Raw genomic sequence first — 22,876 nt, 5'->3', positions numbered from 1 at the left:
AAGTGTGCCATGAGAAATCATCAGGTGTGCCGTGAAAGATTATCCAGTGTCACCTGATAGGTACTGTAAGCGAGTGGCATGATGCAGATACACCAATGAGCCACTCCACAACAACAGTTTCCCTTTCCAAAGTGAAAATGAAAGTAAACCAGCCCTGATGCGCTGTGTTCTATTGATAAAGCCCCCCTAATCAGTGATGCGCGGATCAATGGGTTACCCGTGGGACTGCGGCTCAGATTGGGGCGGGGGGAAATGCCTCTATTTTACAGATCTCAATCCATAAACTGAGGGTCTGTCCAAGGGATCACTGACGCACCCCTCTAAGCTTTCTCGTTCCAAACTCCCCAGTGTCTTTCTTCAGTTCCGGCAAGAATATTAGCTTTGTTTTCAACTAAACAGGCCCAGGTTTCACACTAAGTAAATTGAGATTAGATTTGCATTATATTTCAATAAACATACTTTTTGTGACATTTTTGTTTGGTGGTGTGCCTTGTGATTTTTCTAATGTAAAATTTGTGCCGTGGCTCAAAAAGGTTGGGAAACAGTTTTATGGTCATGTAAAAAGGCTCTCATTTTCTATGATTATATTGTTTTTGCACATGTGCAGATGTGAAAGAATGAAATAAATCAGATTAACAGGTATACATACACAAAGACATCCAAGTCATGGGGAGGAATCCAGGTGTGTTAATCTGATTTCTCATAATCAGATTACTGCAGTTATCTGATAAAGCATATCAGATTAGACTGTTTACATGATCACTTTAATAATCTGAAAACTCCAGAAATCGGATAATGATCGGCGTATTAGTGTGCACGTAAACAGGCTCAGTGACACCAAATTTAGTAGTCCTGGTCTCTCTGCCTACTCGACAATATAATATCAATTAGCCTATGTAATGTTAAAATAATACCACTCAAAAATATTTAGACACTGAATAAATTGTAATGTCTGTTACGTGGAGCGTCATTCATCACTTGTGCTGCAGTTTGATGAAATGAAAAAGCCCTGATCCAACAGGATTGGTGACAGTATTTCTATATCCTGTACTGTATTCTGTGATACTACTGAGCATTCTATGGTGACAAAATAATCTACTTCTGTTACATTTCAGAAGTTATACTAAATTGCTTATTGATCACTAATTGACTTGTTAAGCTGTGCTTTTACCTCAGAAAATGGTTTTCTCGATTTGAGCACTGAGGTCTCAAAGGACGTCCAGAGCGGATCCTTCCAAATGTGTTGCATAATATCCGATCGATATAAAAGTGGATGTGGAACGTGTCATTGTCAAAATCATTTTCTACAGAAGGCAGAAGTAGCAGAAAGGCAACGTAGCCTTGTGTTGAACTTGAATACAGTGAAAAGCACAAAAAACACATCTAAATTGGAAAGGAGCTGTGTGATTATGAGGAAACATACTTCATTAGTCTCTCATGCAGCAGTAGTTTAACATCTTCATTTCAATGTAATACTTAAAAAATTACCATTAGCTTCAAACAGATAAGCAAATGGCTAACACAGAGCCTAAATTGTATTGAATATGTAAAAAATTTTCTCCTTAAATACTGAAAAATTATTTGTGTAATGTTTTTGGTTAATTTATTGGACAGTGCTTCTTAAGTGTAGCTGACTACCTATTTTTTTTTACCTCTGCCAGGAGGTATTGTGATCGCTTTGCTTTGTGTGTTTGCATGGGTGCATGCGTGTGCTTGTTTGTTAGCAAGATAACTCAAAAAGTTATCGACGGATTTTCATGAAATTTTCAGAAAATGTTGATACTGGCACAAGGAAGAAATAATTAAATTTTGGTGGTGGTGGGGGGTGGGAGGGCAGATCTGTCTTGGTGGAGGTCTGCGCTCTCCCAGTGCTTTTCTTGTTTTTTTTAAGTTTGCTCATAACATTTCTGTCTATATATTATTAAAATCATGTGTGTTTGTCTTTAGCAGGGCAGGGAAAAGCATGCTATTGCCAGTGTTTTAGTCACCTGACCAGCAGCTAGTATAATAGGCTTTACAGTAAGTATAGTAGTAGTATAAGTACAGTATAGTTTGTTAAACATGGAATAAAGTATTTTATTCCTGCTACTGTAGTTTCTTCTAAAGGCAATGATCTAGTTGCATGTTTCCATCCAGTTCTGCCAAAGTGGGAGTGTTTCCAGTGGGAAAGTCATGTCAAAGCATATCCTCTGTGGCAGCTGGAGACACAAAACAAAAATTTGATGTCTCCTTGTCAGTGAGCCCCTTTACATGCACACCAATACTCCAATCATCATCCAACTTCTGGAGTTACCAGATTATTCCAGTGATCATGTAAACAGAATAATCTGACAGGCTTTATCTGATAGTGGCGGTTATCTGATTATGAGAAATCAGATTAACACACCTAGATTTCTCCCCAATACTCCGATGTCTTCACGCATGTATACAGGTTAATCTGATTTCTTTGTTTTTTTTACATCTGTGCATGTGTAAGAAAAAAAAAAAATCTATATAAACGGAAGTTACGCAGCATCAACGTGAGCCTAAGGAAAAAAATAAACAAACAATGAAATGAAATGAAGGATAGCAGCAACATGCAACTTATTTTGCAGTCTTATTAGCTCCCACATTAGGACAGCTAACGTTGACACCGTAGGCGTTGCCATGGTCACCAAAACAAGACTGGTTGCTTTGAAAATGACAGGAAGTTATGTCTCACGTCATAATCAAACAATGGACTGAAACATGTAATCCAGGGTTTTTCGATTATCACATTTCTGAACTGCATGTGAACGTGTTGCATCTGATTAGAGCAATTATCAAATTACTCAGTTATTGGAGTTTTAAGCTCAAGTAAATGAGCTCTCGGTCGTAGATCTGTTTTAATGACTCTTGACTGTCAAAAAAAGGTCTCTGAAGGCTTTTTATGTTATTTCTAGAAATGTTGGAGGTTTTTTCATCTTTGTGTGTGTTCTGCAAAATTTCTTCTATTTTAACAGGGAAAATCAATGCTCATTTCACGTATCTGTTACATATTTCATTATGTATTTACGTCTCAATTTGTCCAGTCAGTGAAACAATCTGCCACAAATGTTAAAATGAAAACTTACAGACTCTGACTATGATGGTTCAGAGTTGCTGAATCAAAAGTTAAGTAGTAAAGTATTAACCTGTGATGCTTGTAAATGGATTCACACATTTGTAATTGCATGCTTTGGTAAATTGCTATGCCATTAATGTTTGGTAAATTCAATGAACTGAACTGACAGCCACTGGTCTGTGTGTGCTGCGCAGCTCAATAGTAAAGATGAGGTGTACAGCTGTGAAGGCGACGGTTTGTCAGTGTGTCGAACTAAAATGGCGTATCCATCTGGCTGCATTTGGCTGCAGGAGACACCACCCCGTAGCTCCTCTCCTGCCACCTCAGCCACTGCATGTGGATCTCCTTCTGGACCTGTTTCACATAAAAGGATCGGTCTGAAACCCTCAAGTCCTGACTCCAGATTTGTTTATCTTCCAAACTCCAGCCATTCATAATGATAACGAATAATTAATCTATAGTCACTTCATAGCAACTAACAGATAGGCATGGATTTTTATTTATTGTATGGAGAATATTAAATATTGTTGCCCTCAGACTGTGTGGACTCAGCTTCACATTAACCCATAAAGACCCAAATATCCACCAGTGACCAAAAGTATCTACTGATCTAAAATGTTTAATTACTTCTGATCCACTAAACCTCAATACATGTAAATAACTGGTGTAAAATGCAGTTTGTCATCTTTTCATGGTCATCAGATATGACCCATTAAGACGTTCAGGGGCTCTGTAGTGAACATGGAAACACCATCATCATCTACAACATTGATTCACCAGTGAAACCCATGGAATTTGATAAATGACCGTGAATGGAGATGCTTGGTTTATGTTAAGTTAATGATATATTTTACTGAAAAAGGGAGTTTTTCTTCAGTTTTCTCTATTTTTGGTATAATAACACTCAAATGTAATCAACGCATTAGGATTAAAGTACATGATCAGTAAATTAAATATGCCTGATTTTGACTGAAAAAATGCAAAATAGAGAACATAATATTATGATAAATGGTGATAAATCATTTAAGAAAGGTTAGAGACAAAAATTGATTAGGGAACTGCCACAAGAGTAGAACTGGGTCCTTACGGGTTAATCCTCACAACTCTAAAACTGTCACCCAATCTCATCCATCTTCACAGGTTTATTATTATAACCGAGCACTGCCAATGAAGTGTGTGAGTGGTTAAGTACTGGGTGGAGAGTGGCAGAGTGGTGTGGATGGACTGACCTCTTGATTGAGAAAGCAGTAGAGCACAGCCACAAGAAGCCCCTGTAAGAGAGGACAGTCCTCATCTGTAACACATCTAGTCAACAGCGCTAATGGGTTGTCCACGTGAAAATGATGACACGTACAACTGAGAGAGCAGGGAAATCTATTATGTTTTACTCACAGAGCGGGCAAACATGAGAGAAATAATGAGTGGTTTTGATTCATGGCTGAAGTGCTATAAGCCATGAAGCCAAATTGGTCTTACTTTATGTCTTTTTCAAACCAGGCCTAATTAGTCATTTAATTAGACCCAATTGTTACTGGGAGGCTTCATTTTTACTTCCCTCACATGCCTATTTCTCAACATGAACAGAGACAGGAACAAAAGCATATCTGGCCAGGTTATGCCACACTGTTTTTTTATGGATGCATATCTCTAGCAGATGCAAATGCCCCTGGCACAATTACCCCAACATTACTGCCTCCACAGACACACTACTCCACTTTCTGTTAGACTATATAACTCCTAACATTTGTACCATTTCACAATCAATAAAAATGCAGTGATAATTGTGCTGATTAGATTCAAATGTGTGTAGAAACGACAAAGACAATAATGTGGATATATATGTGAAATATGTATAAACATGAGTAAATGTAGAAAGCACATTTAAGTCATCAACTTGAGTGGCTTTCATTTATGTAAATCCATTCATTGGCCTGAGAATTACATGCACTTGCTGTATAATCTTACTCGTGTTGTTTCAATCAATATATAATAACATGCCATCCACTGCAATTACACTGATTTCATGGAGATGATATACATTACGCAAATTTACTCAAGATTGTATTTAGTGATAAGGATGATGATGGATCTGAGACAATGATTCTGAGATTCTTATCAGGCATCAATATTCTGTGCACACAGTGTCAGTAAGTTAGTTATATCTCTGTTAAAACTAATTTGACATGATGCTCTCAAACATTCTGCCCTATGTTAAAAAAATGAGAATATTTGAGATGTTGGGGAATTAGCTGACCATGGCCTTTGATGTAGAAGAGTAAATATTTAATCGCAGTCACTATCATCAGGAACTAAAAAAAAATGCTGCTAGGCTACTAGCAAATCAACACAACGACAAATCTAACCTCCTTGGTGGAGGTGATAAGAGCTGCCCAGCCTCCACAAAATAAAAAATAAGACCAAAGGTCTCCAACAGTATTTTTCAAGACATTAATTGACATTTGTTTGACCTTTCGAGGTTACTCAAGGTCAAAGGTCATGGCACCAAATGAAAGCCCATATGCGACTTCCTATCTGTTACCGATAGTAATTATATCAATACCTTCAACTGTTTTCAAGTTATAGCACTTTGAAATTTGTCCCATTATAAACAAATAGGGATTTTTAAAATTTCAAAACTTCTTTAAAAAATTCAAAAATCATTATTTCCCAATTCTTTGAGCAAACTTGGTAGACCTTTCCACAAAGATGTTCCACAACAAATATCAAGTCATTCTGACTGACAGTTTCAGAGAAGAAGATTCTTGAAAAATTGTTTACAGACAACAGGCGGGCGACAACTGACGTCAATAATCCATCAGACCCTTGGACTAAAAAGACCCTTGGACTAAAAAGTGGTACATGTTACTGATGTTAATTTTCAAGTAGTTTCAAGAGTCAAGTAGTTTCTCGAGTAGTTCACTGAAAAAGTATAAAAGGGTTTTCTATTTGTGCTCCGCTAATAAATTGATGACAAAGGGGATGATGGACAAATGGATCGACATCAGACAAAATAACAAAAGGCACCAATGCAACACAAAATTGATAAATTATAGCGAGGAAAGGAAAAAATATTGAATGATTTTCCACTTTTGCTTAAGAAACAAAATGACAGCCAACACATACATAGATATGCTGATCCCTGTGAGAAGGATCTTTCTTAAAAAAAAATTAAAAAAAACATCTTACAGTGCATCTTACAGGTGAATTCATACAAAACTTGTACTGAATAAAAAATACATATGTTATAAAAGTCCAAATTCTCATGCTGTTTGGAGGTTGTTTTACCAAAATTGACCAAACACGAAATGAAGGACAACATCATAAATGTGTTCAGCAGCTATGGGCTAAAATGTTTCAAAGGATCATTTGACACTAAGTTTGTGGGTTCAGACAAAAAAAACACAGACAAAAGTGGCATTTATATATTTCACAATTTTGTAAAATAATTTCAGCCAAACATGGGCTGAAATAAGTAGATTTGACTAAATTCAGAAATGTGTACAAGACACATTTGTGTGTTCAGATACATAGTTCAGGAAATATTCAGTGTGTGCATCTGAACACTAACATGTCTGGTGAAAAATAACTGAATAGGAACAGACGTGCTGATAGCTGTTGTTTAAAGATGGTAATGAAGCATGAGTACACGTGACATGGACGTATAATTGCATAATGTGTGTAAACCATTCACCTCATGTTCTAGTCTTCTACTGTTAATATATTCATCATACATCTATTGTATTAGATATAGATTATTTAGATTTATAATCATCAGAGAGACATTAACATAAATAATCATCTCATCTGAGATGATTTTCTGGCAGTGGGTGGGTGTGTTTTCATCTTTTGTCTGTGGTGTTTTTATGTGAGTACCTGGAAGGATCCCAAACAGAGCTCGATACAGAAGCGCAGGTTAACACTGAAGTAGTCGGGCAGAAAATTGAAGAACATGTAGTGAGTGCCGAACAAAGGGATTAGGAGGAGGGTGGACTTAGTCAGGCGTCTGTTGCAGAGAAGAACAAAAGAAAGGAAACAATATGATGCAGGTGACAAAGATGTGGACAGTGGAGCCATTAAGCTCCCATCTCATCTGACTGCTGCAGCCGATAACATCCTGCATGGAAACAAACGCATCATCAGGAGTCAGTCATGAGGACACTTGTGTATGTGTGTCGGCCTGTATGTGGTTTTTGTGTATGAGTGGAGGTAGGAGCAGGTGCCTGATTCAAATGTTTAAATAAGAGTGCAGAGGTAATGTTTTTATCTGCAGGGGTATGTGGGAATCCATGTGGTACATTTAAGTCAAGCATCACTTGGTGTGTTTCATACAATCTGGACATAAATGTTGTGCCTGAACTCTTTCAGCCAATTACAAATTCTGATAAGCCCATTGGGAGGTAGAAAAGTAGACATATCCAAACAGACTAGGGAGTGGTTCAGCAGTTAGTCAATGAATTATACATCACCCACTGTGGTTTGAACAGGTTTTACATAACGTCCATGTGTTTGTCTGATCAGAGTAAAAAAGAATCCCAGGGAATGGAGAAGTCACCAAAAAGCCACCCACCAGATCAAAAACCTTAAAGGAGCTATATGTAGTATGTCTATGTTAAAACATTAAAATATGTCTTAAAAGTATCATTAGTGTCTAGAAGGAAAACTCCTGAAGTTATGCCAAAGGCACCAATGTACTGGATAGCACAGATAAACTGAATATGAACTTATGCTGATGGTCCCGTGAATTTATGTGACCACTAGAGGGAGTAGTGAGTCACTCTTCCAGTTTCCTATGGTGAGGAAAACTGACGTCATGAGACCTTTTGACCAGCGATCCTCTAAGAAATGACTTTCAGAGTCAAAGAAAATGACCGATAAAAGCTAGAAGCACTGATGTTGTTTTCCCCACTGGTCACAGGATGGAGTTTGATGATGAAATCATAGTGTTTCTTCTCCACTGGTGACTTTGATTTTGAAACTTATGAAGGTATAAAGTTACTATGTTATTATGTTTGCTGCCATTTGTTGAGCCACAGTTCAGAATAAACTGTGATAGTTCTGAGCTTGTTTGTTCAATTCCAAACAGATCTTTAGTTCAGCTATTGACATCCCAAACTGTACAGAAAACAGAAGTGATTTGTGGTTTTACTGTGGCCGTTTTCTGTCTAAAAAAACAACACTAAGCTACCAGCACAATAAGCTAACAGAGCTAGTCGATTGCGATTGACTAGTAGATTGCAGACTTATTGTCAATCGATCACGAAAAGTAGCCTTGACAACAGTTGTCAAGACTCTGTTGTGGCTGTCAGGTCAGTCAGGTCAGGTCGGCTGTCCACACGGAGATGTGGTGTCACGTACAATTTTTACCCCTGGTGAAGTTGTTAAAGAAGTGTTCATTAAGGCTGCAGATACACTCTTTGGTGAGTTTAAGAACAAAACGAAGATCATTGCTGCGATCAAGGACATGTAGTTATGGAATACTGTAACACGGCGGTGCAAGAGAATGGCAGAGGATGTTGAGGCGCAGTTAAAGAAGGATATCGCTGCATGTGAGTGTTTCTCCCTCCAGTTCGATGAGTCAACTGACGCAGTGGATGTGGAACAGTTATGTGTTTACATCAGAATTGTTTTTGAAGACATGGCTACTATAGAAGAGCTGCTCATGATTTTGTCTTTGAAAGGAGACACAAGAGGCAAAGACATTTTCAACACTTTCATGGACTTTGTTAAACAGAATAAATTGCCCCTCTTCAAGCTCATCTGAATCACAACTGACAGTGCACCGGCTATGGTAGGCCACACCAGTTACATTTGTGCACACAGAGTGAATCTTTCCCAGATATCCTTAATTGTCACTCTAAAATTCACCAGCAAGCATTGTGTGGGAAGGTTTCAAACATGAAACAAGTGCTGGATGTTGCTATGAAGATAGGGTGCTCTGTTCAGGCCAGAAGCCTACAAAGAAGGTTATTCTGCGCTCACCTGGAGGCGACAGGTGCAGAAGACACAGACCTGCTGCTTCACACAGATGTGAGATAGCTCAACAGACATACATTTTTGGCAAAGTTCAATGAGTGGTTGCCTGAAATCAAAGACTTTCTAAAGCTTTCAAAGCACACAGAATACGCACTGCTGTAGAACTCAGAGTGGCTTTTGGACTTAGCATTTCTGACAGATGTCAATGAAATGCTCAATGATTTGAATCTAGAGCTCCGGGGTCAGGATAAACATGTGATCAGCATGATCAGTTCGGTGAACACATTCAAAATCAAGCTGCAGCTGCTTTCAAATAGGCTGCAACGCTGTGACCTGTGACAATTTCCCCACATGCAAGCAGAACTTCAGCGTCAGGGCAAAAACTCTGCACAGCTTGATAGACCCCGTTATGAAGAGCAAGTTCAGAGCGTCTTGTGTGAATTTGAGAGACATTTACTGATTTTGCATCCATAGTTATCTGTGTTTTCCTTTTGCAGAGGGTATTGATGTAGATTGCATTTCTTCCAAGGTAGCATCACTGTTTCAGCTGGATAACTGTGCTGTTGAGAATGAGATGCTCACACTACAAGGTGACACTGAGATCAAATCCAGGGCAGTACTGGCACAAAAGGAGACTTCTGGAACCTACTCCTGGAAAATAAGTATCCCTTCCACAGAAGATGTGCCTTCAACCTGACAGCACTTTTTGGATCAGCCTATTTGTGTGAGGCTGCTTTCTCTCACAGGAAGATCATCAAGTCAAAGTACAGATCTACAATGACAGATGACCACCTTGTGACTTGCCTGCAACTTGCAACCAGCTCCTACTGCCCTGACTATGAGAAACTAGCTTCCTCTTCCCAGTGCCAGAGGTCCCACTAAGGTAGGAAAATGCATTAGTTGTCATGTTTCAGCAACTCACAAAATATTTTATACTTTTTTATTATATCTGGGTGTATCTATGTATATAACTAGTAGATCTCAAAAGATTAGAAAATTGTAAAGTAGATCTTGCTTTAAAAAAGGTTGGGTACCCCTAATGTAAACTATCAGCTGACACAGTAAACTGCATGGAAAATAAATAATAAAAAAAAAACTGTTATTTTGGCCTGGTGTCAAAATAAGTTTTTTTATTTGAGGGACAAAACTTATTAATACCATAAAACAGATGTGTGTAAATAATGAGCTTTATGTTTTATTATAATTCAGTTAGTGATACAGCCCGCTAATACATAGCATTGATTCACTGGTGGTTTTAGTTTTAGTCCTAAGTGTGTTCTGTTACGGGGCTTCCACCTGCTGTTGATAGTTTGTAATATCAATACTACAAAGAATCCTAGTTTGAGCCAGATAATACCAGACACAACTGTGAACCCAGTGAGGTGTAGGTAAGATGAAAATGAAACTGTTAAAGTTAAGTATGATGAAACTGTATAAGTAATAAAATGCATACAATCAGCCATTATTAGGGGGAATGGTGTTTATCCTTTTCATGTCTGCAGGTGTTGAAAATGCTTTGAAGTATTAAGAAGTAGATATTGTCTCACAGAGTTGTCACTTCATATTGTGTCTGGATGATTACCTGTACTGAGACGAGTTATTGAACTGGATCAGTCGAGGATTGAGCTTCTGTATTAGTATTCGGATGATGTTCATGAAGAGCATAAAATTGACCTGTTGGCAAAAACAAGCAAGAAAAAAACAAGTTAAAAAAAAGGAAGATTTTTATTTAATGAGCTAATATCAGGCACAGGTACTGCATGAAATGTCCCTTCAAAAAACCGGATTATTGTGGTTGGTTAAACGTCACGGCAACAATACAAGCAGCCATGTGTGTAATTGACTGGGACTTGTGTTAAGACAGTTTTTTTTGGCACACTATTGTAATGAAACAGCCTAAAGGACATTTTTTCTCATCATTTCTCAGAGATAGTCACTAAAAAGAAGCTAAACAAAGCAAAACAATCTGCAACCTGCTCCGTGCATGATTAACTGTCCATCATTGGGTTTATTCCAAGATTATGAGACATTTACCGCGATGGACACAACAATTGGACCCTTGATGATCCACCAAAAATGAGATTCCTCATTGATGTCCCAACATCTGTTGAGGAAAAAAATATACTGAAATCAGACAACATGCAAAATTTGTCAAGGTTTATTGAATTCTAAGTTGTTAAATGCGTAAGACTTACTTAATAAAAGTGACTAAAGGGGGTTTAATTAATATTAAGTTGGATTAAACACATTTACATAATTTACCAATTAATAATTAAACAATTAAAGTATATAACACTGAGTAATAATAATATAATGAAAGAGTAAGAGCATTTATTTGAACATAACTGATTACAATAATTTTGCACCTTTAAAAAAATAAAGATAAATAAACAAAGTTTAGTGATACTTGCACGTGTACATGCTGCCATGAATTGCATTCATTTATTGTGTGCTATGTATGTAATTTATACAAACAACAAACCATGTTACAGGGTTGGGTGGAAATAAATAAAACTGTAGCAACAAAATGATAATGTTATTGAACACATAATGCAAACCCTTTATAAGACTATTATAAGGAGTTTGCCTTAATATTCCACTTGTATTCATAATGGGGTGTTGCTCAACACTCTTTTTGAATGTACATGTTCCCTGGTTTAATCTATGATCCCTTACGTTCATGAATCAGTTTCAAAGTCCTGTTTCAGTAACGGTGTCAATTATTTCATGATCTCATGGTTTCTGAATAATTTTTGTTTTGTTTGTTTGTTTGTGACTAGACAAATTGAATACTGTTACAGGCCCAAATTACCCCACAATGGTTTTTCACTTGGGTTCAGGATCAATCAATCAATCAATCAATCAATCATATTTTATTTATATAGCGCCAAATCACAACAAGTTATCTCATGATACTTTACATATAGAGTTAGTCGAAACCAGACTCTAAGCTAATTTACAGAAACCCAACAGAATCTTATGCTGCATTCGAGAGTCCTGGGAGATGGGAATTTTCCGACATCCAACTCAGCAAAATGCATTGGAACACCTGTCTGAACTGGAAGTCCTAGTTGCAAAGTCGGGCCAGATCGAAGTACCCCGACCTCACCGCAAACTACAACGTGACGTCAACACAACAACGGCGGTGCACAGTGTGAAAATCTGCAATAAAAAGAAACTTTATAATATATATATAATGTATATATATAATGTATAATTACAGGTACTAACAAAGTAAACAAAGCAGTAACAAAGCAAATAGGAGTTTAGATTTGCGATCTCCATATTTGTTGTTTATGTTCAACATGGATCACCTGGAATACTTTGAGGTGGGATGTAGTTAACTCCAAGTGAGATATATTCTACCTCCCAGGACTCTGGAATGCAGCATCAGCCACAGGTTGTTGGGGATTATCCCATTCACCTGCCACGGTGCCCTCACCTGGCTGGAAATCGTCAGGTAGGCTTTAAACGGAGCTGGAGCTTCCACCTCAGTGGGCTGTGAGCTGTTCTGAAAGCAGCATCCTTTTGTTTGTCTGACAGTCAGCCCCACTTAGTTTTTCAAATGGCCATCTTTTATCCTTTTTGTTCACTCTGTTCACTGTTCATTTCCACACTAGAGTTTTTAAGGCCCGCCTTTTCATTTCTTCTATCTTTACTATAGACTTAGTGGGTGACTGAGAATTTCATTCTCAGTCTCCTTTTAGAATCCCTTTAAAAGGGCCCTATTTTGGTTTTACCCCTTTTCCTTGGTTTTGTGCAGATTTGTTTGTTAGTTTCCCAACTTGCGACCCCAGTCCATGTTTTGTTGTTGCCTGACCAGTCATCCGGTTTTCTCAGAGTATTCAATACTGAGGAAACAGTCTGGAATTGGGCCAGTTGCTGTGAAATATGCACAATCTATTCTATACCAAACCACTCACAAGTCTGGGGGGTGGGTGTCTCACAATGCGTCATACGCACCAACTTATTTTTGTCTCAAGTTAAAGTCAGTTCCAAGTCCGCAAATCTCTTTACAGCTGTCGTTTACTTGATTCAAAAATAAGAAGTGAATCACAGATTACACCCTGTATTGAGTTTCTCTGGCAAAAGCGTCACGTCCGTCTTATCTGTGATTGGTTTACTCGGCACCTGCTAGTCCCGCCTTCATATTTGGATTCAAGCCCCGCAATTCCAAACAGATTTCTCATTGAGAGACGGATGGCTGAACAGGCTAGTTTTGTTGGATTTTGTTTGAGGGAAACGTAACAAATACTAGCAGTGTCAATAAAATGATCTATATATCTGAGACACAAAAATTTGTTTAATTACTATTATGTCAATTATCTCTAATGTCACTAATTTGCATCATAACTACTGTGTTAAATTCATTCTCCAATTAATTTAGCATCTGCTTGACACAAACAGAAATGTATATTTTTTTATATAATTGTAAATAAATTTGGCCAGTAAGAGGTAAAGAAAAGATCAATGGATTTCTTGTGAAATGAATGAAATGTGTAAATTCTGGCACAATTTAACTTAGACATCTAACAGATCTAAAATTTAGTCTTAATTTGTCGTGAAATACTTATTATATCTAACTCTACCTAAAATTGTGACATTAACGTGATTATATAAATTATATGTTGTCCTTTTTTTTTTTATCATGTACAATTCAATCAATATTTCACCTCTTTTACTGTCATCTACTCAGTAGTATGATGTGTCACTTTGCTGCAACAAGTTTTCTTTGATTTAACCTGTGGCTGTAGTTTTTAAAATGTGGACAAGAATGAAATGTGATTGTGGGAAGGGACATAGGAGAGAATACAAACTCGGTGTCCTCAAAATACACCCTGGATCCAATCCACAGGACAATGAAGAATATGGGAATACCTGTAGAAAAGCAGAAAACTACAATCAATGTATGCAGTGTGAGTTTATCAAATTACTTCCTAGACATGACTTGTTCTCATATTAAAAATAAACAGAACATTCCAGAAGGTAAGAGTACTACACATGTAGTCAATTTAATCTGCAGAATACCACACACATGTAACACTACTGTCATCATTGATGCCATTCATTTCTTTTTACTGAATCACATGGTAGAGATTGTTTTCTCTTAGATGTACGGCCCCCCAGACAGAAGTCTTTCACAAACAAACTAAAATATTTTTAGGAAAAAAACTGTGTCTGTCTCATCCCACAACATAATTTAGTCCATTAGCATTGACTGCCAAAGGGATGTAAGCTTTAATTTGGTTTGCTTGTTAATCACAGTTGATTCCACTCAAGATAGCAAAGTATCCAGTGAGGGATGTTGGCCGGGGGCGGTCTGTCTGCTACTTGTCCTCCCTGGAGAGTTTGGTAAAGTTAATCTAAAAACATGAAGGGGTTTTAATAAGCTTCATAAAACTCCAACTCAGCAGATGTAACATCAGTGGGATGCTGCATTTTATTTGACTTTAATAACACTGTTTAAAATAGTAGGTGTGATAAGAACAGTTAATTCAGCAGGACATTGGATTAAATTAAATAATACAAACTACAATAAATCAACAAAGATATCGTGTCCATAGGGCTGGGTGATATGGAAAAAAATCATATCTTGATATTTTTTTTTTAATATCAGATGATATCAACATGTATCATGATATAAATTAAATCACTATTTTCTGTCCCAGTTTGCTTCGCTGCTGTCGCCTTCCTGACCCTGTCAACATTGGTTTCACCTGGACTCCCTGCTGCGGTCCTCTTCCTCACCATGCCTAATCAGACAAACCCGTCCCACTGGTCTGCTCCCTCTCACTCATCCTTCCAGCCACACCCACCTCATCAGGTTAACTCTCCTCACCTGCAGATCATCCCCCAGTCAGCCCAGTATATAAACCTCACTCACACTCCAGTCTGTGCCTGACTGTCTTTGGAACCTGCCAGACTCTCCAGCAATATCTGAATGCACTTTCCTGTTTCTGACCCCTCCCTGATTTAGACCACGTCTTTTTGCCTCAGTCCTGGTATCTGACCTGTTTTCTGTCTGTGACTAAGTTCTGTAATTCTGGATTTTCCTGCTTTTGACTCTGCCTGGCCCAACCACGTCTCCTCACCTGTCTCCCAGTAACCTACCTGCCTTCCATTCTGGACCATGTCTCTTCATCTGCTCCCTGTTTACTCACTCTGCTTTTCCTATCTTGGTGCTGTGTGTCTTCAATAGAGACATTTCTGAACTGATTCTATGCCTGGTGTACTGCATTTGGGTCCTAACCTAACTTGTGACAATTTTTGTCAAACTTAAATTTTCTGTTACTCATAAGTTAGTTGTGAAGACGTCAGAAGGTTATTTTTGATTTTAATATGATACATTTTCTGTCAGAGGTTGAACATGACAGATGTGCTGAAGAACATTATACAACTGTTTCAGATTAAAACAAAAACAAAAAACAGGTACATACATTTAAAACTGAACTAAAAGTTTGACCAGCAGGCAAAAGCTTTCAAGTTTTAAAAGAGAACACAAACAAAACAGACCATCTTCATGAAACAATGCCCCAGTTGCCATAACTGGTATAGACCGAAAATTAAACTTAACATGCTTTGAACATCTGACTCTCTGCTTCTATGCCGCGCCCTACTTTTTCTCCTCAGGGAACACTCATTACCTCCCGCTGCAGCCCAAACATTAGCGTGTGTGCTGCGGCTGCTCTTACACCTGTGCTGTGTACGTCAACCTAACTTGCTGTGGCTCTAGTGTGATTGGTTCAGTGCAGCGCTACTTAATTATGATTGGCTGTTCTTATGTCAGTCAAAAAATGCATGAATGAATTTTGTCAAAATTGTATCAAGCTTGTCTCATATTTCTACTGAGGAAAAGTTATATCATGCTATATATCGTTATCGTTTTATTGCCCAGCCCTACATGTACACTAGTATCCTGAAAAGGGTCAAAGGTCAGGACAAAAAAAAAAATTGATTCGCCTCATTTTCTAGACTATAAAGACACTCAACATTGGCCTCTGAAAGAAAACATGCAAAAGACTTCTACTAACCCTAAAGCTTTTCAGTGTTTTGCTAGATGGCACCAACTAAAGTTCAACACACCAAAATCAACCACAGGGCATTAAACCAAATGTCTGAATTACATTTTCATTGTGACCATACAGGAGACTCATCCATTTTAGCGTTAATAAAAATGCAGAGGGTGTACTGTCATTAAGAAACTAGTATTTACCCTTTAACCCCCAAAATATTATTTCAGTGAAACACGCTGCTTTGAATTTGTGTGTGTTTCAGTGTCATAGAAGCTGCTGTGAATATGTGCTTGTGTTCCTTTTCTTCAGTCATTTACTTCACTGTGTGTTTTAGGGTCAAAACAGGGTGGAATAACAGAAAAAGACAAAGAAAGGAATTTAAGTTTTACAGGTTTTTACTAAATAAGGCACTCAAAATGTACATCAATAAGAGGTTTTAGGATGTTGAACATGAACTGTGCACTGGAACAAACTGAACAGCAAGTATTTGAATTTTGGCCCAGTAGTTTACGTTTTTGGGCTCTTTTTTTTTTTTTTTCTAAATTAGTCCAGCTGCTTTTTGGCACCTGGTTGAACTCTAAAAAGCAGCTGTACAGTCAAAATTCAGTAAAAACACTAAAAAATGAATAAATAAAGGAAAATTATGACAACACTGCAAACAACAGTAAAAACAAAAAACAACAAGGAAAACTGTGTTAAAAAAAAAAAAAAAAAAAAAGCCAAAACCGCCTATTTTTAGAGTGAGTAGGTCTCAGTCATTGTTCAGTGTTTTGCCACATATTACACAGGCTTCAGGGAGTGTACTGAGCATGCTCAGATGTCTATGGAAAGCAAAAAGTCTATTCTATCAGCATGCTTTGAAATTTTTCTAATTGAGCTAACAGCTGAATTTTTATGAATATTTAACATAAATCACACACTTAGAATGACCACCACAGACGCATCAGGTGCTAAAGGGTTAACACGCTATCAATAAGTCTAATCAAGTCTAAAATAGAAGCATGTAGGCGGACAAGATAAGCTTGATTCCTGAAATCTAGAGTAAAATGTTTCTTAAACAACAAAGTTTCCAATCCCTTACAAATCTGATGCAATGGAAGTGCAGCAGATCTGCAGTGTAAGTGTGTAAGTGCTTCAGGAATAAAAGAAATCACTGATGCATCAAATCAAAGGGATGAAGATGGAATAAGATACAATCAAAAACAGTCTATATTATCTTTCAACTGTCTTAAATCAAAAACAGTGTGCACCGACCGCATGGACCAAATAAACAGACGGTGCTAATGAGGACTTCTTTGCACTCCGGCATATTTCAGGCCTAAAAAATTAAAATGAAATTAAGTTCAATCTCAGGGGAATGACTCACCCCATCCCAATAAGCTGAAGCCCCACAAACACCGACGGCTGTGATAGAAGGAGAGCAGCAGGGAATTGAGGTAGAGCGCCTCCACCAGGAGCCAGAAGAAATTGGCCATTGCACAGTAATGACAGAAAATGACAGAGGCTTTACAGGCAAACTGAACAGAAAAAAGACACATGCAGAGAAAAGTATTAGTATGAGGAAGGAGACGAGCAATGCAACATGCAATCAGAGACATGCATAAATATGAGAACAGGGAACTGTGCCTGGGAGGATTTTTTAATCCAACCATGAACCTCTTGTCCTCACTGTTATTAACTTACTGTGGAGAGGGTGCAGTGGTTGGTGTCGTCACTTGAGAACAGAGTGGCATCTTTTATGAACACTGCCACAGCTTTTAGGATGAAAGTAATGAAGAGCTGGATGTGAATAAAGTTTCTGGCACACCGCAGCCTCCTGTTGAAAAACAAACACAAGAATTTAAGTGTACACCGCAAAATGAAAAAGCCACAGATGGTTATATTTTGTTGGATCACTTTTAGTTTAGATCACAGCACACATTTATCATTTCAATAAACATATACTAAGTCCAAACATTCATTTCTATCCATTGTTGCATTAATATTTTGCTTCATCTTTTATAGATGATGAGAATCAGACCACTATGTAAAGTCTTCTCCATCACATCCCATAAAGTTTCAAAAAGGTTCAGGTCTGGCCAATCCATGTGTGAAAATAATGAACCACTAATCTGATCCTGGTATTGTCATCTTGGAATATGTCTGCGTCAAAAGGGAAGAAAAAATCTACTTTTGTTCAGACCTGGTCACTCAGTATATTCAGGGTCAGTTGAACTCTTTACAGACACATAATGTTCAACCTAGACCTGACCAACTGAACCAACCCCAGATCAGAACACTGCCCCCACAGGCTTGTACTGTAGGCACTAGGCATGATGGGTAACCATTTCATCATCCATCATTCTGGAACAGACTCATCAGACCACATGACCTTTTCCCACTGAAAAAATTTCCAATCATTATGCTCTCTAGAAAATTCAAACCTTTTATTTATTTATTTTTTTAATTAACTTACTTTCACTATTAAACATAGCAATGGCTTTGAATGTTGATTTTTATATGATTTGATTTCTGCAAATGTTTACATGATCACAAACATTCAGGACCCCCCCAACCCCATTACACTCTGGTGCAGCTCATAATGTGCAAATATAATAACACTACAACATTCAGCTATGCAATCTACTTACTACAATATACGTGCAATAATCTGTTTACATTTCAGTCATTTCTCCTCCTCTTCTTTGTTAATTTATCAATTACTATTATCTGAACTTTGCTCTGTTGTTTTCTATTTTTTCTATTTTAAATGTGTTTGTGTTTTTTTCCCCCAAAACTTTATTTGGAGTTTTACAGAAATTGAGCAATACAAACATTGTATCCTAACAACTGAAAAGGAATTCTTGCACAATTTCCTTTCCTTTCCTTTTTTTTTTTGCATGTATACAAAAGAAGCAAACAAACAGAACAGTTAAACCAAGCTTCTCCATTCAGCTACGCAATCTACTTACTATAATATACGTGCAATAATCTGTTTACATTTCAGTCATTTCTCCTCCTCTTCTATGTTAATTTATCAATTACTATTATCTGAACTTTGCTCTGTTGTTTTCTATTTCTATTTTTTCTATTTTAAATGTGTTTGTGTTTTTTTCCCCAAAACTTTATTTGGAGTTTTACAGAAATTGAGCAATATAAACATTGTATCCTAACAATTGAAAAGGAATTCTTGCACAATTTCCTTTCCTTTCTTTTCCTTTCCTTTTTTTTTTTTTGCATGTATACAAAAGAAGCAAACAAACACAGAAGAGTTAAACCAAGCTTCTCCATTAACACAAAAAGGGCTTAAAATGTTTACATTTAAAATAAAGGTGCATTATGTATTACACAAGGCAAATTGCCAAAAAGAGAAGAGAACCTGGCAGGAAAATGAACATAAAGGTTAATCTGGAACAAAGAGGAAGTTGATTTGTAAATGTGTGTGTTTTGTAAATGTTCATTTCACTGTCTATCCTGTGGATCATAATTTCATTCATCATACCAACATTGAACGACAATAAAGAATCTTGAATGTCTTCCTTGAAGATGATTGTTCACCCCTATACCTCTTTGCTTTGCTTGATATTCAGTGACATTTGTGAAATTTGTTGTGTCATCCCCTCTATCAACAGCCTTTTTCCTCAGCTGCTTGGAGTGTTCTTTAGTGTTGATGGTACACTTGTAGCCATGAATACTGATTAACCAGATCTTCTAGAAACAGATATCTTTATGCTACAGTCACTTTAGAGATGGCGACTGAACCCAGGTGATCTCTATTTCACTACTTCGAAAACCACTGGTACTAGTTAACTGGACCTCTGTTGTATTGGGTCAGTCACTTACAAGGTGGTGAATATTTACACAATCACATGGAATAGAATAGAATAGAATAGAATAGAATAGAATAGAATAGAATAGAATAGAATAGAATGTCATTGTACAATGGCCATACAACAAAACTGGGTAGAGCTTACCCTCTTCAGTGCAAAAGATTTATTTTACTCTATCTATCTATCTATCTATCTATCTATCTATCTATCTATCTATCTATCTATCTATCTATCTATCTATCTATCTATCTATCTATCTATCTATCTATCTATCTATCTATCTATCTATCTATCTATCTATCTATCTATCGGCATTAGAATTGTTCTTTCACCTGGATATTAAAGCAATACAAAAAGAAAACATCTGAGGCACTATAGACAGGACTTAAAGAAAAGAAAACCATACAAGATGTAACTTGAGAACTACAAGTAACATACAAGAGTGCAGATGGAGTATATTAACTATATTTAAACAGTGTATTTTTTTAAAACGCAGACCAGACAGATGGAGGAGGGGTTAATTAAAAGGTTTTGTGTCTCTCCATGCTCCAGAGCTTGGCTGATACGTGTGAGGAGACCCATGACATTTTGTCACTTACTAAATGGATTACAGGACCTGTTAGGTACACTTTAGGTCAAAGAGGGTCAAAAACACAGATGGAATACTGAAACTGGTGGTGCAACATGGAAATACGTAAATGGCTAAAAGAACATTATGGTCACATATTGAGCCTAAAAAAACTATTTTATTTTATTGGGATATGTCAGTTTTTTTGGTTTTAAATCTTCTTCATATGAGAGCACTGTCTTCTTCTGTTATAAAATACCCCTGGACGGCATCTGAAGTGGTTACAAACATGTGACAGAGCTATGAATAGACACGTGCACAGTGACTGAATACAGATGAGTCAACACATGAGGATTCACGAAAAAAACCTGATGAATGTGGAAATGGTGTGAATCAGATGCCTAGAAGGACAACAGAATTTAAACACCTTAGGAATGACATGTCAGACTGTCCGCAGCACTATTACCAAACAAAATCTATGAGAAAATAAGTGTTTCGGTTCATCCACGCAGAGCTGAAGAAAACTTTAGATGGCTTTGAAGCATTTCTACAAGCTTGTGGAAGCTTAAATTTGAATAAGAATCCAGTTTTGTCTTTTTAAATTCATCATGCATATACATTTTAAAATATTAAAAAATATATATGGAAACTCAAACTCCTGAGGCACCCTCTACAGGATACCCAGAATGACATGGTTGAATGCCTTCTCCAAATCCATAAAGCACCTGTGGTCTGGTTGGGCAGCCTTCCATGAACCCTCTAGTGCCATGTAGTGGGTGAAGAGCTGGTCTAGTGATCCATGGCCAATTCACACAATGACGCAAAACAGAAATGTTGGATGATTCCTCTGAAATCCATTAAAACTAAAAATGTACCAAGTAGAAAGTACAGATATTTGAATGAAAATGTAGCGAGTAATAATATTCAACAGCCACATTTCAGATACTTCAAAGCTCTTCTTAATTACAGCAGCAAAGTATTGGTTTTTCATTACCTCCTACCTCTGGTTTCTAGGCATTTTGTCCTCATTCAGTTAAGGACAGACAATGCCAAAGAAACAAGAGAATGACATGTAACGAAGGCTGGAGACTTGTGGTCTGCTCCCCTAATAAGATTATTATCAAACCACTGCTGTCATAGATCCATAAAGGTCGTGCACAATATATGTACGATCCCAAACAGGCCAATTAGTCCTGAAAAAAGTGGAGCCACAGATAGTGCTTGAATTTCTTAGTCTGTTTACATGGTGACAATGTCAGAAAATTACTGTGTTGCTAATTAAAGCTGTAATTAAAGTCTGCCTGTAATTACTTTCAAGTCTTTCGTCTATTTATTTGTACCTGAAAAGCAACAGGACGAGCACGGCAATAGTTAAAACCACGAGAGAGATGCTGTACCCAATGGTGTATATCAGCTTCACGGTGGCAAAGTACGACTGCTCGGTCTGAAAGCACAAAAACACACGAGAAGGAGTGAAAGATCAAAGCTTTTCAAAATGCTGCTGGATTTAAAATGAATATAATGTCACAAAATGAAACCAAATTGCAGAGGAACTTTAAACTCCAATGTGCTGAAGAGAAGTCTGAAAATAAAAAAATCTATTTTCATATTGAACTGAACATCAGCCAGGACTTGACTACTCACACCACTGAATGGGCAGGTAACAGCAACTTAATTACAAGGACATCAGAATTTATAATTGGAGACTTTTCACAAGTGTGTAAAAATGACTCTGTATACTGGTTATACTGTTGCACCAACACATTTTTACGTAATTGTCTACCAGAAAACACAGCTCAGTATGATTAATGCTCCATTCCCTCTTTTCTGAAATAAGATAATGTCATCTATTACCTGATGGCTGACATTTGGTTTCTTCAGTGAGCAGGTTTATGTTTGACTGGATTTTCTTTTCTGCCTTTGAAAAGTCAATAAATCTTAGCACCCAAATCTTTACTACTCAAAAATTAAATACAGGGTGTCCACAAAGTCTCTAACACTTTAACAAATTTATTACAAAACCAAATAAATAGATAAATCTGGGTAATAATAACAAAATGAAAAGTAGATATTAAGTTTTTTTTGCCTTATTTAATCCACCTCTATATGGGCATCATTAGTTACATGAAACACATCCAGACGGTACTGGATTTCTTGCCATGTTGGTTATATCATAGCCTCATCAATGGTGTCAATGGCATCATTGATCTTTTACTTCAGGTCGTTGATGTCCCGTGTCTTTGTTTGATACACGATATCTTTAACACAGCCCCATAAACAGAAATCCAGGGGAGTGGTATCTAGTGAATAAGGTGTCCAGGGTATTGGACCATCCCTTCCAATCCATTGGTCTGGAAACGTTTGGTTTAGGAACCCACCAACATCCAGTCCCCAATGTGATGGTGCACCATCTACCTGGAAAATGATGGTT

At 37.3% G+C, this 22,876-nt stretch overlaps 1 protein-coding gene across 1 annotated transcript in view; it reads right to left on the bottom strand.

Annotated features, from left to right (window-relative positions):
• Positions 1–2,789: 2,789 nt before the first annotated feature.
• Positions 2,790–22,876, bottom strand: part of ghrhrl (growth hormone releasing hormone receptor, like) — a 43,465-nt gene continuing 23,378 nt past the window's right edge. Inside the window, exons 5-13 of the mRNA XM_030132856.1 lie at positions 21,786–21,889; positions 17,752–17,884; positions 17,435–17,585; positions 13,873–13,933; positions 11,090–11,159; positions 10,638–10,729; positions 6,956–7,085; positions 4,312–4,353; positions 2,790–3,436 (exon numbers count right to left, since the gene is read on the bottom strand). Coding sequence (XP_029988716.1) covers positions 3,335–3,436; positions 4,312–4,353; positions 6,956–7,085; positions 10,638–10,729; positions 11,090–11,159; positions 13,873–13,933; positions 17,435–17,585; positions 17,752–17,884; positions 21,786–21,889 — 885 coding nt within the window. The 3' untranslated portion in view covers positions 2,790–3,334. The remainder of the gene's footprint in view (positions 3,437–4,311; positions 4,354–6,955; positions 7,086–10,637; positions 10,730–11,089; positions 11,160–13,872; positions 13,934–17,434; positions 17,586–17,751; positions 17,885–21,785; positions 21,890–22,876) is intronic.

Source organism: Sphaeramia orbicularis, chromosome 4 (genome assembly GCF_902148855.1).
Source record: "Sphaeramia orbicularis chromosome 4, fSphaOr1.1, whole genome shotgun sequence".
In the NCBI taxonomy this organism is placed as follows: domain Eukaryota; kingdom Metazoa; phylum Chordata; class Actinopteri; order Kurtiformes; family Apogonidae; genus Sphaeramia; species Sphaeramia orbicularis.
The sequence above is the reverse complement of the archived record's forward strand: the minus strand, read 5'-3'. Positions and strand labels throughout refer to the sequence as shown.